The 16175-nt window shown below is 38.0% G+C and overlaps 1 protein-coding gene across 1 annotated transcript in view; it reads right to left on the bottom strand.

The window, feature by feature from the left end:
• GRM7 (glutamate metabotropic receptor 7) overlaps window positions 1-16175 on the bottom strand; it is an 854903-nt gene that overhangs the window by 232983 nt on the left and 605745 nt on the right. Inside the window, exon 6 of the mRNA XM_028101758.2 lies at window positions 11457-11657. Within this exon, the coding sequence (XP_027957559.1) occupies window positions 11457-11657 (201 nt within the window). The remainder of the gene's footprint in view (window positions 1-11456; window positions 11658-16175) is intronic.

Genomic DNA, 16175 nt, shown 5'->3' on the forward strand with positions numbered 1-16175 from the left:
TAAATGAGAAAAATATGCAGCCAAGAATACTATATCCAGCTAGGGTGTCATTGAAAATAGGAGAGATAAAAAGGTTCCAGGACAAACAAAAACTAAAAGAATTTGCAAACACCAAACCAGCCCTCCAAGAAATATTGAAAGGGGTTCTCTAAGCAAAGAGAGAGCCTAAAAGTAACGGAGACCAGAGGAACACAGACAATATACAGTCACAGTCACCTTACAGGCAATACAATGGCACTAAATTCATATCTTTCAATAGTTACCATGAATGGAAATGGGCTAAATGCCCCAAACAAAAGACACAGGCTAACAGACTGGATAAAAAAACAAGACCCATTGATATGCTGTCTGCAAGAGACTCATTTTAGACCCAAAGACACCCCCAGATTGAAAGTGAAGGGGTGGAAAACCATTTACCATGCTAATGGACACCAAAAGAAAGCTGGGCGGGCAATCCTTATATCAGACAAATTAGATTTTAAAACAAAGACTGTAATAAGAGATGAGGAAGGACACTATATCCTACTTAAAGGCTCTATCCAACAAGAAGATCTAACAATTTTAAATATCTATGCCCCTAACATGGGAGCAGCCGATTATATCAGCCAATTAGTAACAAAAGCAAAGAAACACATCGACAACACAACAATACAATAATAGTGGGGGACTTTAACATCCCCCTCACTGAAATGGACAGATCATTTAAGCAAAAGATCAACAAGGAAAGAAAGACTTTCAATGACACACTGGACCAAATGGACTTCACAGACATATTCAGAACATTCCATCACAAAGCAACAGACTACACATTCTTCTCTAGTGCCCATAGAACACTCTCCAGAATTGATCACATTCCAGGTCACAAATTAGGTCTCCACTGGCATCAAAAGATTGGGATCATTCCTTGCATATTTTCAGACCACAGTGCTTTGAAACTAGAACTCAATCACAAGAGGAAAGTCAGAAAGAACTCAAATACATGGAGGCTAAAGAGCATCCTACTAAAGAATGAATGGGTCAACCAGGAAATTAAAGAAGAATTTTAAAAATTCATGGAAACCAATGAAAATGAAAACACAACCGTTCAAAATCTTTGGGATACAGCAAAGGCAGTCCTGAGAGGAAAGTATATAGCAATACAAGCCTTTCTCAAGAAACAAGAAAGGTCTCAAATATACCACCTAACCCTACAACTAAAGGAGCTGGAGAAAGAACAGCAAATAAAGCCTAAACCCAGCTGGAGAAGAGGATAAAGATCAGAGCAGAAATCAATGAAATAGAAACCAAAAGAACAGTAGAAGAGATCAACGAAACTAGGAGCTGGTTCTTTGAAAGAACTAACAAGATTGATAAACCCCTGGCCATACTTATCAAAAAGAAAAGAGAACTGACCCAAATAAATACAATCATGAATGAAACAGGAGAGATCACAACCAACACCAAAGAAATACAAACAGTTATAGGAATATATTGTGAACAACTATGTGCCAGCAGATTAGATAATCTGGAAGAAATGGATGCCTTCCTAGAGATGTATCAACTACTAAAACTGAACCAGGAACAAACAGAAAACCTGAACAGACCTCTAACCACTAAGGAAACTGAAGCAGTCATCAAAAATCTCCCAACAAACCAAAGCCCAGGGCCAGATGGCTTCCCAGGGGAATTCTACCAAACATTTAAAGAAGAATTAATACCTATCCTTCTGAAACTGTTCCAAAAAATAGAAATGGAAGGAAAACTTCCAGACTCGTTTTATGAGGCCAGCATTACCTTGATGCCAAAACCAGACAAAGACCCCATCAAAAAGGAGAATTACAGACCAATATCCTTGATGACCATGGTTGCAAAAATTCTCACCAAAATAGTAGCCAATAAGATCCAAAAGTACATTAAAAGGATTATTCACCACGACCAAGTGGGATTTATCCCTGGGCTGCAAGTTTGATTCAACATCTGCAAATCAGTGTGATACAGTACATTAATAAAAGAAAGAACAAGAACCATATGATCTTCTCAATAGATGCAGAAAAAGCATTTGACAAAGTACAGCATCCTGTCTTGATCCAAACTCTTCAGAGTATAGGCATAGAGGGTACATACCTCGATATCATAAAAGCCATCTATGAAAAATCCATAGCAAATATCATTCTCCATGGGGAAAAACTGAGAGCTTTCCCCCTAAGGTCAGGAACGTGACAGGGATGTCCACTATAACCACTGCTATTCAACATAGTATTAGAAGTCCTAGCCACAGCAATCAGACAACAAAAAGAAATAAAAGGCATCAGAATTGGCAAAGAAGAAGTCAAACTTTCACTCTTTGCAGATGATATGATACTTTATGTGGAAAACCCAAAAGACTCCACCCCAAAACTGCTAGAACTCATACAGGAATTCAGTAAAGTGGCAGGATATAAAATCAATGCACAGAAATCAGTGGCATTCCTATACACCAACAACAAGACAGAAGAGAGACAAATCAAGGAGTCGATCCCATTTACAATCGCACCCAAAACCATAAGATACCTTGGAATAAATTTAACCAAAGAGGCAAAGAATCTGTACTCAGAAAACTATAAAATACTCATGAAAGAAAATGAGGGAGACATAAAGAAATTGAAAAACGTTCCATGCACATAGATTGGAAGAACAAATATTGTGAAGACATCAATGCTACTTAGAGCAATCTACACATTTAAGGCAATCCCTATCAAAATACCATCTACTTTTTTCAAAGAAATGGAACAAAGATCCTAAAATTTTATGGAACCAGAAAAGACCCTGAATAGCCAGAGGAATGTTGAAAAAGAAAAGGAAAGTGGTGGCATCACAATTCCGGACTTCAAGCTCTATGACAAAGCTGTCATCATCAAGACAGTATGGTACTGGCACAAAAACAGATGCATAGATCGCTGGAACAGAACAGAGGGCCCAGAAATGGACCCTCAACTCTATGGTCAACTTATCTTCAACAAAGCAGGAAAGAATGTCCAATGGCAAAGTCTCTTCAATAAATGGTGTTGGGAAAATTGGACAGCCACATGCAGAAGAATGAAACTGGACCATTTCCTTACACCACACACAAAAAGAGACTCAAATGGTTGAAAGACCTAAATGTGAGACAGGAGTCCATCAAAATCCTAAAGGAGAACACAGGCAGCAACCTCTTTGACCTCAGCCGCTGCAACTTCTTCCTAGAAATATCGCCAAAGGCAAGTGAAGCAAGGGCAAAAATGAACTATTGGGACTTCATCAAGTTAAAAAGCTTTTGCACGGCAAAGGAAACAGTGAACAAAATCAAAAGACAACCGACAGAATGGGAGAAGATATCTGTAAATGGCACATCAGATAAAGGGCTAGTATCCAAAATCTATAAAGAACTTATCAAACTCAACACCCAAAGAACAAATGATCCAATCAAGAATTGGGCAGTAGATATGAACAGACATTTTTCCAAAGAAGACATCGAAATGGCCAACAGACAAACGAAAAAGTGCTCAACATCTCTCAGCATCAGGGAAATCCAAATCAAAACCTCAATGAGATACCACCTCACACCAGTCAGAATGGCTAGAATTAACAAGTCAGGAAATGACAGATGTTGGCGGGGATGCAGAGAAAGGGGGACCCTCCTACACTGGTGGTGGGAATGCAAGCTGGTGCAGCCACTCTGGAAAATAGTGTGGAGGTTTCCCAAAAAGTTAAAAATAGAGCTACCATACGATCCAGCAATTGCACTACTGGGTATTTTCCCCAAAGATACAAATGTAGGGATCCGAAGGGGTACGTGCACCCCGATGTTTATAGCAGCAATGTCCACAGTAGCCAAACTGTGGAAAGAGCCAAGATGTCCACTGACAGATGAATGAATAAAGAAGATGTGGTGTATATATATACAATGGAATATTATGCAGCCATCAAAACATGAGAGACGATGGACTCTGAAAAACTGAGGGTTCTAGAAGGGAGGGGGTGGGAGGATGGGTTAGCCTGGTGATGGGTATTAAAGAGGGCATGTTCTGAATGGAGCACTGGGTGTTTTAAACAAACAATGAATCATGGAACACTACATCAAAAACTAACGATGTAATGTATGGTGATTAACGTAACAATAAAAAATTAAAAAAAATACATACTAAAAGGAATGAAATCTTGCCATTTGCCAACGACGTGGATGGAACTGGAGGGTATTATTGCTGAGCGAAATAAGTCAATCAAAGACATGTATCATATGACCTCACTGATATGAGGAATTCTTAATCTTAGGAAACAAACTGAGGGTTGTTGGAGTGGTGGGGGGTGGGAGGGATGGGGTGTCTGGGTGATAGACATTGGGGAGGGTATGTGCTATGGTGAGTGCTGTGAATTGTTTAAGATTGTTGAATCACAGACCTATACCTCTGAAACAATGTATTATATGTTAAAAGACGAAAAAGAAGAAGATAGCAGGAGGGTAAGAAAGAAGGGGGTAAATCGGAGGGGGAGACGAACCATGAGAGACTATGGAATCTCAGAAACAAACTGAGGGTTCTAGTGGGGAGGGGGGTGGAGGGATGGGTTAGCCTGGTGTTGGGTATTAAAGAGGGCATGTACTGCATGGAGCACTGGGTGTTATACGCAAACAATGAATCATGGACCACTACATCAAGAACTAATGATGTAATGTACGGTGATTAACAAAATAATAATGAAAAAAAAGAGCAGATGCCAAGATGGCCAGGAGGGACAAAGGAAAGACTTTCATTTTTATCATTGTTTTATTTGCTGGTATCTCAAGACCAGAACACCTGCCTTCAGGTATTCAGGCTGTCTTTTAGTGCGCCAAAGTTGTCTCTCCCAACTGGTAGCCTATTTGAATTTCTCCTTCAGTGTAAACTTTATTTTCTAACGAGCAGACTAGAGGCCATTCTGAAGATGGGCACTGATCTATGAACAACACTGCTCCGGTCCCAGCAACTTGAGTCAGTGGGTGCATCTTTGTGTGGCCAAGGGCAATATTTCAATTTGTTCCTCCTATGTCTTATCTGAATACTAACCTCAGAGCCCCACAAAGGCACCCAATTTTATCACAATAGAAAGCTCTTAAGCGCTCTCCATATGCTCATCAACACAAGCTTTTCCAGTAGAGAGAGAGGGGAGAAAAAAAAAACACAGATAAAACATCAATAACAAAAACAGCTTTTTAATACTGGCTTTCTGCTTTCATGGAGCCTTCTAAGTATAAAGAGAAGAAACGAAATCTGGATTCCACATGTTATTAGCAAGAAAGTGAGAATCCTTTCATTTTGCAGGAAGATATTAATATTCATAAGCTCACCTTTCTTTCTTTCACATTGGATAGTAGGATTCATGTGCTTTGCTGTAATTCTATGGCTTCTATTCATTAAATAATATGACTTGAGCTTTTCATAGTCTGGGCAGAGAGAGCAAGAATATTGGAGGCCTGGGGCTCCAAAGGATCTCTAGCTCACCAGCTAAATATTCATCAAACTAGGACACACTGCCTAATCTTTCTCTCCTCTTAGAATCTTTGTTAGGAGAAATGATTCTTGTCATGCCCTTTCCATTCTCATTAAAGTTCACGCTTTAAAAAAAATTAAGGCAGAAGAGCTGAATACTTTATCTAAGTGATGACTTGTAATAGCATATTGTGTGGCTTTGACCTTTTTGATGGATTCTATAATGCAACTGGCTTATTATTTCCAGGTTTTTTTCTGCCATAGCTCCTATTTAACAGTATCCCTGAACTTCTTGAAAGAGAATAAAGGGGATTATGTTCAATGAAGACTTGAAGACTATATTAAAAAAAAAAAAAAAGATCAAAGAAGTCCAGAGAACAGAAAGAAGTTATCAAAAGAGAAGTGATCACCTGTAGAAATGTCTACAGGTATCAGGGCCAGAACACAAGTATACAATGGTGAAGGAAACAGGGCCACTTGCCAAACTGGGGTACTGAGAGGAAACCAGATGATAGAAGGTATTTGTCTTTAATCTCCTCTACCGAATTAGAGTATCTGAATGAAACTCCTTTCTTCCAGGACAGACAAGAATTTGGGATCTAGATTGCCCAGATGATGAAAGAGTCCTTTGCATCAAGGTATTTAGAAGTATTTTTCTCTCATTTCTCTCTTTACCACCCCATACACAGATTCCAAAAATTCAGCATTGATTTGTGTTTAATCATTTATTGCTACTCAACAAACCACCCTAAAAATTAGTGCTCCAAATAATGACGACCTGTATTTTGAAATTTGAGCTGGGCTCAGCGGGGACATCACCCCTCCGGTCCTCATGTCAGTGGGGGCAGCTTGAAGCTCACATGCCTGATAATTGATGCTGGCTGTCAGCTGGGCTCTCAGCTGGGGATATGGCTAGAATACCCTCAAATGGCCTGTTTGAGTTCTTGGCTTCCTCCCAACATGGTAGCTGTTTCCATAATACTAATGTTCCAAGAGTACCAGGCAGCAGCCCCGTTACTTCTATGCCTTAGAAGTCACATAGTGTCACTTCTGCATCAGTCACAGGCTCATTCAGATTCAAGGGGAGGAAACCCAGATCTTAACTCTCAATGAAGGAAAGCTAACTTCATTTTTCAAGAACACATGAGATGTGTCTTCCTTACAAAACATACCCCAATCCAATTCATTCTCTGGAAACCAACAAATGTAGATATAGACACACTTCAGGTTAACTGCTTCACAATACAGCAATTCTCTAAGATTAGGTATGTGAGATAACAAATTTGTTAAATTTACATCTGCAAGTAGTAACATCTAGTTAATGGGCCAACACAGAGATAACTAAATCAAATTTAGACTCAGGTCATTGCATTCATTTGGGATGCAGGAAAAAATGGCTGTAAGTGATGAAGACAAAATTAGCCACCTTTTCTCTTGGTGCATAAAAGGAGGTTAAGTACTTAGTGAACCTATAACAATACTTTCTGGGTATTTTCTTATTTCCTACATTGATGCTTTGGTAAATGTAAATTTCAGAATTATTAAATTGTACTCTACTGGTCTGGAACAAAACTCCCAAGGGTACAAAAAACTTCAAACTAAAGTAACATAAGAACACAATCATTGAGACAAAAAAAAAAAAATCAAAATCCTCCCTAAAACATGCAAAAAAAAGTCTCCATTCTGTCAGCAGGAATGATGCAGTAAACCCTTCTTCTCAGACACTTAAATAGTAGTCAAGGGAGCAGGCTGTGGAGTTAGGAACCTAGGTACCAAGTATGTAGCATCATCACTATCCACGTGTCTTTGAACATTATAGTTCTTAATTTCTCTATGAATCACTTTTCTTATGTATAAAAAAATAAGGAAAATAAGAGAATCTAAACAATTTGGTGTTTTGAATATTAAGCAAGCCAACACAAGTGAAGTACTTAGCACAGGTTCTGGCACACAGTAATCATGAGCTCTGTGTCCATCTCAGAAGCTCAGTAACTCTGGCTCATCAGTGGGAAAGACCATCTTGACCAAATGAGTCTACAGACATTACCTGGAAGAAGAGCCAGGGCAAGGTCACCAAGGACATTTTCAAAATCAACTTTTTTGTTACTAGGGTAAGAATGGCCATGCACATCCACAGACCAGAATGCAAAGCCACAAACTGACCATAACACATATGATAAACAGCGCTGCTTGATAAATAATAAAGTTTATACACATTTAGTTCTGGGGTATTTAATTATATATTTTAGGAGATTCTGTAGAATTGGGAAAAAACTATAATGAAAGATTATTTTTAGTTAAACTGTTTTTCTGATTTTATATATAATCATTTTTGTCTCCATCTTAACTAAGAAACTATTAGTTCCAAAATTGGATATGGTTCCCCTTCTTCCAGCTGCAAGGTAACTTCTGAATGACTAATACAGTATTTTGGGCTTAAATGGATTATACTTATAAGAAGAGAAGATGATTTTTTAAACCATAATGTAATAATCTAATTCAGGAAATTAACATTGACAGAATACTATTTGAAACATATGCAATTTAAAAAATTCTCACAATCAACAAAACTAAAAGGCAACCTATGGAATGGGAGAAGATATTTGCAAATGACACATCCAATAAAGGATTAGTATCCAAAATATATAAAGAACTGATGAAACTGAAGACCCTAAAAATATTCCAATTAAAAAGTGTGCAGAAGACACGAACAGACATTTCTCCAAAGAAGACATACAGATGGCCAAAGAGACACATGAAAAGATACTCAACATCACTCGTCATCAGGGAAATGCAAATCAAAATTTCTCACACCTGTCAGGATGGCTAAAATAAAAAGCGCAAGAAACAATAAGTGTTGGTGAAGATGTAAAAACAAGGGAACCCTCCTGCACTGTTGGTAGGAATGCAAACTGGTGCAGCCACTGTGTAAAACAGTATGGAGTTTCCTCAAAAAATTAAAAATAGAACTACCCAATGACCCAGTAATCTCAATATTGGGTATTTATCCCCAAAATACAAAAACACTAATTCAAAGAGATACATGCACCCCTATGTTTACAGCAGCATTATTTATTTTATTTTATTTATTTATTTGAGAGAGAGAGAGAGAGAGAGAGAGCATGAGGGGGTGAGGGGCAGAGGGAGAAGCAGATTCCCTGCCGAGCAGGGAGCCCGACGCAGGACTCAATCCTGGGATTCCGGGATTATGACCTGAGCCGAAGGCAAACGCTTAACCAACTGAGCCACCAAGGCACCCAGAGCAGTATTAATTACAATAGCCAAATTATGGAAGTAGCCCACGTGTTCACTGATAGATGAATGGATAAAAAAGATGTGGTATGTATATACAATAGAATATTTTTCAGCCATAAAAAAGAATGAATTCTTGCCATTTGTGATGACATGGATGGATCTAGAAAGTATAAGGCTAAGTGAAATAAGTCAGTCAGAGAAAGAAATACCATACAATTTCACTCATGTGGAATTTAAGAAACAAAACAAATGAGCAAAGGAAGAAAAAAAAGAGACCCCAACCAAGAAACAGAACCAAGTGATGGTTACCAGAGGGGAAGTGATGCGGGAATGGGTTAAATTGGTGATGGGAATTAAAGAGTATACTTATCATGATGAAAAGAATAAAATAAAATAATTAAGAATGAGAATTAAATTTCTTCATTGTCTCATTAATATTCTTTGGTATAGAATCAATCAGTGTTCCCACATTACATTAAAGTCTCCTTAGTTTCTTCCTGTCTGGAATAATTTCTCCTCTGTCTTTGTCATGACTTGGAAAGTTTTAAAGAGTACCAGTCAGTTATTCTGGAAAACATCCTTTAATTTGGATTTGTCTGATGCCTCCTTGTGATTAGACTGAGGTTACATATTTTTGGCAGTAAGACCTCAGAGGTGATGTTGTAACCTTCATAAGGTATCAAAGGTAATGTTAACCTTGATTATTTGGTTAAGGTGCTGTCTTCCAGGTTTCTCCACTCTCAAGCTATTCTTTTCCCCTCTGTAATTAATATTTCTTGATGGAAGGTACTTTGAGACCATGCAGATACCTTGTTTCTGATCATACTTTATCCCAATAATTTCAGTATCCACTAATGATTACTGCCTGGAACAATTATTAGAGGGGTCCCTGCAAAATGGTGATTTTGTACTGCCATCTGTCATTACATTATACTTCTTCTTCTGCATTTACACATTCAATTCAATTATTTATCAGTATGGACTCACTGACGTTTGTTTCATTCTGTAAGTTTAATTCATTACTGCCCTCAAATTGGCAAGTGTGGTCTCCTTCAACCTGGTTCCTGGGCTCTTTCAACATGACCCCATCAGGTTTTGAGCACTCTTACTTTCTGACACAACATGATGCTTCAAACTCATCTTGTATTTTTGCTGCCCTGGCCCTTGAATCTACAGTTATTCTAGAGAGGTTTTTTTTTTTTTTTTTTTTTTTTTTTTTTCTGGAGAATGTATATATAAGTAAGATGTGGGTGCTAGGTGTCATCTTTTCTACCAGGGTGTCATTGCTCCTAGCCCTTTCAGTGGCCAGAATTAGGCAACACAGAAATGTATACATATATAACATATACACATCTATTTCTGTATCTATTTATCTGCATGCATATTAAAAGCTATGAGTTCTGGTGCACCTGGGTGGCTCAGTCAGTTGAGCAACTGACTTGGTTTCAGCTCAGGTCATGCTCTCAGGTTCCCGGGATGGAGTCCCACGTTGAGCTCCGTGCTTAGCGGGGAGTCTACTTGAGGATTCTCTCCCTCTGCCCCAACCTTCTCCCCATTGCCCCCCACCTTGCTCAAGCACTCTCTCTCTCTTCTCAAAATAAATAACTCTTGGGAAAAAAAGGAAAGTTATGAGTTCATGCAGGTATCTCCTGTCCAAACACAACACAAGATTCCTTCTAGTTTTCTCTCATTCTCATGAGTAACTTCTTTCTCTGACAGTAAGAAACCTGGCTCTCATTATCCACAATATACTTCATTATTCTCTGAGTCCTCTTACATACATAAATTATTTTCACAATTGTGAACCCACAAGTTTATTAGCTATTGTACAGTAATTGTGTACAATTATTTTTGTCTTTAGTCTTCTATAGCGTATAGTCAAATTGTCTCCTAAAACTACCTGTGCTCATTTTTTATTCCTCAAACCACTCAGCATGGTTACATTGATCATTTGTAATACAGTTAAATTTATTTATTACTGTCTATATTGAATTTTGTTTTATCCCTATGTGATGGTTAATTTTCTGCGTTGCCTTGGCTAGGGTTGCCAAGATAGCCAGTAAAATATTATTTCTGGGTGTGTCTGTGAGCGTGTACCTGAAAAAGAATAGTACTCTAATTGGTAAACTGAATAAAGCAGGTGGCCCTCCCCAAGGCTGGGGGGCATCACTCAGTCTCTGAAGGGCCTGAGTAGAGTGGAAAGGCAGAGGAAGGGCCAATGCACTGTCTCTACTTGAGCTGAGATAGGTGCCTTCTCCTGCCCTCAGATACTGGTACTCCCAGTTGTCGAGCTTTTGGACTCAGATCAGGACTTCCACCACAAGCCCTCCAATTCTTAGGGGTTTACACTTGGACTGAATTACAATACCAACTTCCCTGTTCTCCAGCTTGCAGACTGAAGGTAGTGGGACTTTCCTCTCTCCATAACTGTGTGAGCCAATTCCCGTAAATTAATCTCTTCTAAATATCCATATATATCCTATGGGTTCTATCACTCTGGAAAACTCTGACTAATGCAAGCCACATTCAGGTTTATTTTAACTGTTTAGTTTTTGATAGCCGAAGTGTTCAAATGTTTTAAGAGTCAATAATATATGAAAGATGTTATCAGAGAAGTGGTATTTCTCCTTTATGCCTCCTACTCTCTTTGCCAATTTTTTCCACCCATCTCTAACTACCCCTTTTAGGTAAACAATTTCTAACAGGAATGTGCATAATCATAGATATTTGGAGACTCACCATTAAAATTAACGTTGCGGATATACTTCAACAACTTCTTGCCCCCAGCTTGCTCCATCTCTGGACAGACGCCTCGGTAGTCAGCACAGAGATCTTTGTTCATATGATGGAGGGCATGAGCCATCGCATAGACTGCATCAATCACAAACTGAACTTTACCTTCCTGTTCATAGTTGGAATCTTTTCCAATTCTCTCCTGTCCTGCACATTAAAACAATAAACACGCACACACAAAGATTGGTGTTGAGTAAAATGTGTATATTTACATTTACTTTCATCTTATGCTTAAAGCAAACAATGTTTTGGCAAATACAATTGTGCAAACTACATATCCACACTTGGCTACCATATTAAGTTGTTTTGATAGTGTTTGGTATTTGACTTGGTAGCACTAACCTTTTTCACGTATTAGACAAACTTTAGAAGCACACCCCAAAAGATCACAATGACAGCTTTTGTAATAAGCCAACATGCTGCTCAAATATAGCGGTCTCATAGAATAAAGCGATTGCTGGGATTAGAGACTGGATTTCAATATTCAAATCTTCAAAGCTCACTCACTCTAGAGAGGTGATAGATCAAAAGGAAAACGGGAGAAAACAAACTGAATTCCACACCTGAATTTCAATATACTTCTATATATTTAATCCATCTCTTGTCTGGCTCAATGGTTGGTATTACTGGCAACTCAGGTGCTCAGGCTAGAAACTGTGTCATTTTTTATTCCTTCCTTTCTTACTGCCCATTCTCACATTTATCTAACGAGGAGCTAAGTTCTTTCAATTCTAGCTCTGTAACACTGAGTTGTAGCCACACTATCAATGCCCCATTATGCCCTTCTCATCTTCCATCGGGATGCAATGTTAGATGCCTTCCTTCATCTATTCATTCCTCCATATTCATCTTTCCAAATAACAGAGCTTATCATCTCACCCTCATGCTCAAAATTCTTCCATGGTTCTTCATTGCCTACAAAATAAAATTCAAATTCTTTCCCCTGACAAATGAGGATGCTCATCACTTTGGCCCAATCTGCCTAATAATAATAATAACTAACATTAAGTGCCCTTCACTGTGTTAGAAACTTTGTGTACTTTATTTCATTCTTACTTTGTGAGTTAAATATTATTTATCCTCACTATACAGATAGGAAAGGTCAGCCTTAATAGAGATTACTTCCCAAGACCACTTACAAGTAGAGTGATTATGACAGCTCAGATTTGTCCAAACCCAAAGCCCACATTCTCCTTACTACATTGGCCCTACACAAACCTTTCCCTATAATTTTGTTATTGTTGTTGTTCCAGACAGATACAGAGCTTTTTTTTTTTTTTTCCCCTTAAAACACCATCAACTCTAATGTTAAGTTATATTTGCTCATGCTCTTGACTTTGCTGGAAACATCCTGCCTCCTGCTGTCACTCATCACAACTTAATTCTCTCTCCCTGGTGCAATGCAATGGTTGCCTACACTTAGTCCCTCAATCACGTTTAAGGATTTTCATGAAAAATTTCAAATCTTTGTTATAAAATTAATAGTAGCACTATATTTTAATGCTCTACCAGTTTCCCAGAATTTTTTCTTTTCTTTTTTCCCCTTATATCCCCAACAGCAAACACAGCATTTAGTATTTAGTAGATTCTAAACAATACTTGTATTAAATTATGCATTCATTAAGCACATGTGCTTAATGAGATAACTAACTCTCTCTAGACCTCTTGATCCTTTATGAAGAGTAATTATCCACAGATTGCATTTCACTTTCACAGCAATATTTCCTGAATTGTTTTCTATGGCATATTTCTATAGTGAACAAGAGGAATTCTACAACCCCAAATCTTTCCCCTGAAAAATAAAAGGTTCCTGGTAGACACTGCATTATATATTTTTAGATTTCTTTACTGACAGACTTTTCCAAAGCATTTAATGTGATGAGAAAAATTACAATCTATAAGAAGAAATTTCACAATTTCCCAAATTTGCTTGAATTTGTATTTTTCCTTTTCAGACTACACATTAGTATCTCATAGGGCAGACACTTCTTTGTGTGTGTGTGTGTATAAATAACAAGTATTTATTATATAAATAACTTAAATATCAGCCAACCTCATGCTTACTGCCTGTCATTGGATCTAGGTCTTTTCAGCGTGTGTACAGGATTTTTGTTTTTTGAGTAAGATAAAATTCATTAAAAATTCATACTGCTACTTCCAATTGAAATTCAGGACTACAATTATTTTTATTAATCTCAGCACAATTACACTTCTACCTCCTTTCTTTTATGAGGAAAATCCTTGTTCTTAATGATACCATTAGGATGATTCATTTGCTTTATTCCATAATATAGATAGCATTCTTAAAATATCTTGTCTAACAGTCTAAGAAGTGTATGAATAGCCTTTTGAAAATTGTTTTTCAATTTTTTGGCTATTTTGGTGGTAGATTCTGAGATTAGGGATTGCTTTGTTAAAGGGTAAATTTATACGTATCCTTTCCTAAATATTGACACATTCTCCTCTAGAGTGAGACTGTACTAATTTGCTCTCCTACCAACAAAGGGTGAAAGTGTTCATTTCCCTAAGGACCTCAACAAAGTATACTGTGGAACCTGATTTTGTCAATCACATAGGTACGTGTGAAACACCTCTACAGTGTATTTTCATTTGCATTTTTCTTAGTATAGGGGAGGTTGAACATTTGAGCATATGATTGAGAGCCATTGTATTTATTTTTTTGTAAACTGTTCATAATGCAACCAATTTTTATAAAACCTTGGTCATTCCCTTGTCTATTTTTAAAAGCTATTTATTATAGAAATATTAACTCAGATTAAGTTGCAAATCTTATTCCCAGTTGGTCATTTTTCATTTTCTTTCTTTACATATTTTCCAAATAAAATTTTGTAGATATAAATTTTTTTCAGTTTTGGGCTTTTGTAAAATTTAAATTCAATTAATTAACATATAGTGTATTTTTAGTTTCAGAGGTAGAGTTCAGTGATTCATCAGTTTTATATAACACCCAGTTCTCATTATATCATGTGCTCTCCCCTTAATGCCTATCAGCCAGTTACCCCATCGCTCCACCCCCCTTCCCTCCAGCAACCCGCAGTTTGTTTCCTATGATTAAGAGTCTCCTATGGCTTGTCTCACTCTCTGATTTCGTCTTGTTTTATTTTTCCTGGGTTTGTTTCTTTTAGTAACCAGAATCATGCTGTATGTACTGTTCTTTGATGTGCTTGTTGCAGATGTTTTCAGCCTAGTACATTCCTTTTATCCATTATATATTCTACAGAATTAGTGTCACTGGGTTGCTTCATTCTGCTGTTATAATTATGCCCACTTTTGTGCACAAACTTGAGCATAGGGGCTGGAATTTGAGGTGGAGAGTGTCAGTTTGAGTCCTTGTCAATAAGTGAAAGTGTGTTGCCTTGGCATTGAGCACGTGGCAGGAAGTGCATGCTGACTTGGGCAGGAGGGCAGCTAGACTGTGGATTTGGGACCCATAGGCCAATGGCATTTCATGTGATGGGGATGTGGCTGGTTTTGCTCCCAGTCATGAATTCCTTTAACTTTTTTTTTTCTGGGAATCTCTATCCTTCTATTCTGAATGAAAGCCTTGCCTGATAGAATATTCTTGGCTGCAGATTTTTTCCTTTTAGCACTTTGAATATATTATGCCACCTCCTTCCAGCCTGCAAAGTTTCTGCTGAAAAATCCACTGATCAACTTATAGGGTTTCCCTTGTATGTAACTGCTTTCTTTTCTCTTGCTGCTTTTAAAATTCTCTCTTTAGTATTACCTTATTTACATCGTGTCTTGGTGCTCTTTGGGTTGGTTTTGTTGGGGGCTCTCTGTGATTCCTAGATCTGGATTTCTCTTCCTTCCCCAGATTCAGGAAGTTTTCAGCTATTATTTCTCCAAATAAATCTTCTGCCCCCTTTTGTCTCTCTTCTCCTTCTGGGATCACTATCATGCAACTAATATACTTGACAGTGTTGCTGAGTTCCTGGGTTGAGTCTCATTTTGCATTTTTTTTTCCCTCTCATCTGCTCAGCTTGATTACTTTCCATTACTCTGTCCTCCAGGTTGCTGATCCATTCTTCTACTTCCTCTTGTTTTCTACTTACTCCAGGTGGTCTATTTTTAAGTTCATTTAGTGAGTTCATTATCTCTAATTGGTTCTTTTTTTAGGTCTCCTATCTCTTTGTGGAGGGTCTCATGGAGGTCCTGCACTCCTTTCTCAATTCTAGAGAGTATCTTTATGAGCATTACTTTAAATTAGCTATCAGACATATTACTTATCTCCATTTTGTTTAGGTCTCTTGCTATGATTTTGTTCTGCTCTTTCATTTGGGACATATTCCTCTTTCTCCTCATTTTGTCTACTGCTGTGTCTGTTTCTATGCATTAGGAAAGTCAGCTATGTCTCCTGCACTTGAAAGTAGTGGCTTTATGGAGAAGAGGTCCTGTAGTGCCCCACAGTGTAAGGTCTCCTTTGCACCAGAAAATGGTGCTTCTGGGGTGTCTCCTATGTGTGTTGTTACAGGAGTTTCTTACTGTTGTGGAGAGCTGTGTTTGCCTTCAGTCCAACCTGTGATGGCTCTCCCTCTCTGTTGTGGGCAGACTCTGGTGCCTGTGGTGTTAGTGGGCCAGTCCAGGGCTGCCTTGAGCTTGAGTTGAGTCAGACCAGGTGTTTGCCAGAGATGAAGTAGCACC

Source organism: Eumetopias jubatus, unplaced genomic scaffold (assembly GCF_037043125.1).
Source record: "Eumetopias jubatus isolate StellerSeaLion01/CBP00866 unplaced genomic scaffold, mEumJub1_p1.0 scaffold_1, whole genome shotgun sequence".
Classification (NCBI taxonomy): domain Eukaryota; kingdom Metazoa; phylum Chordata; class Mammalia; order Carnivora; family Otariidae; genus Eumetopias; species Eumetopias jubatus.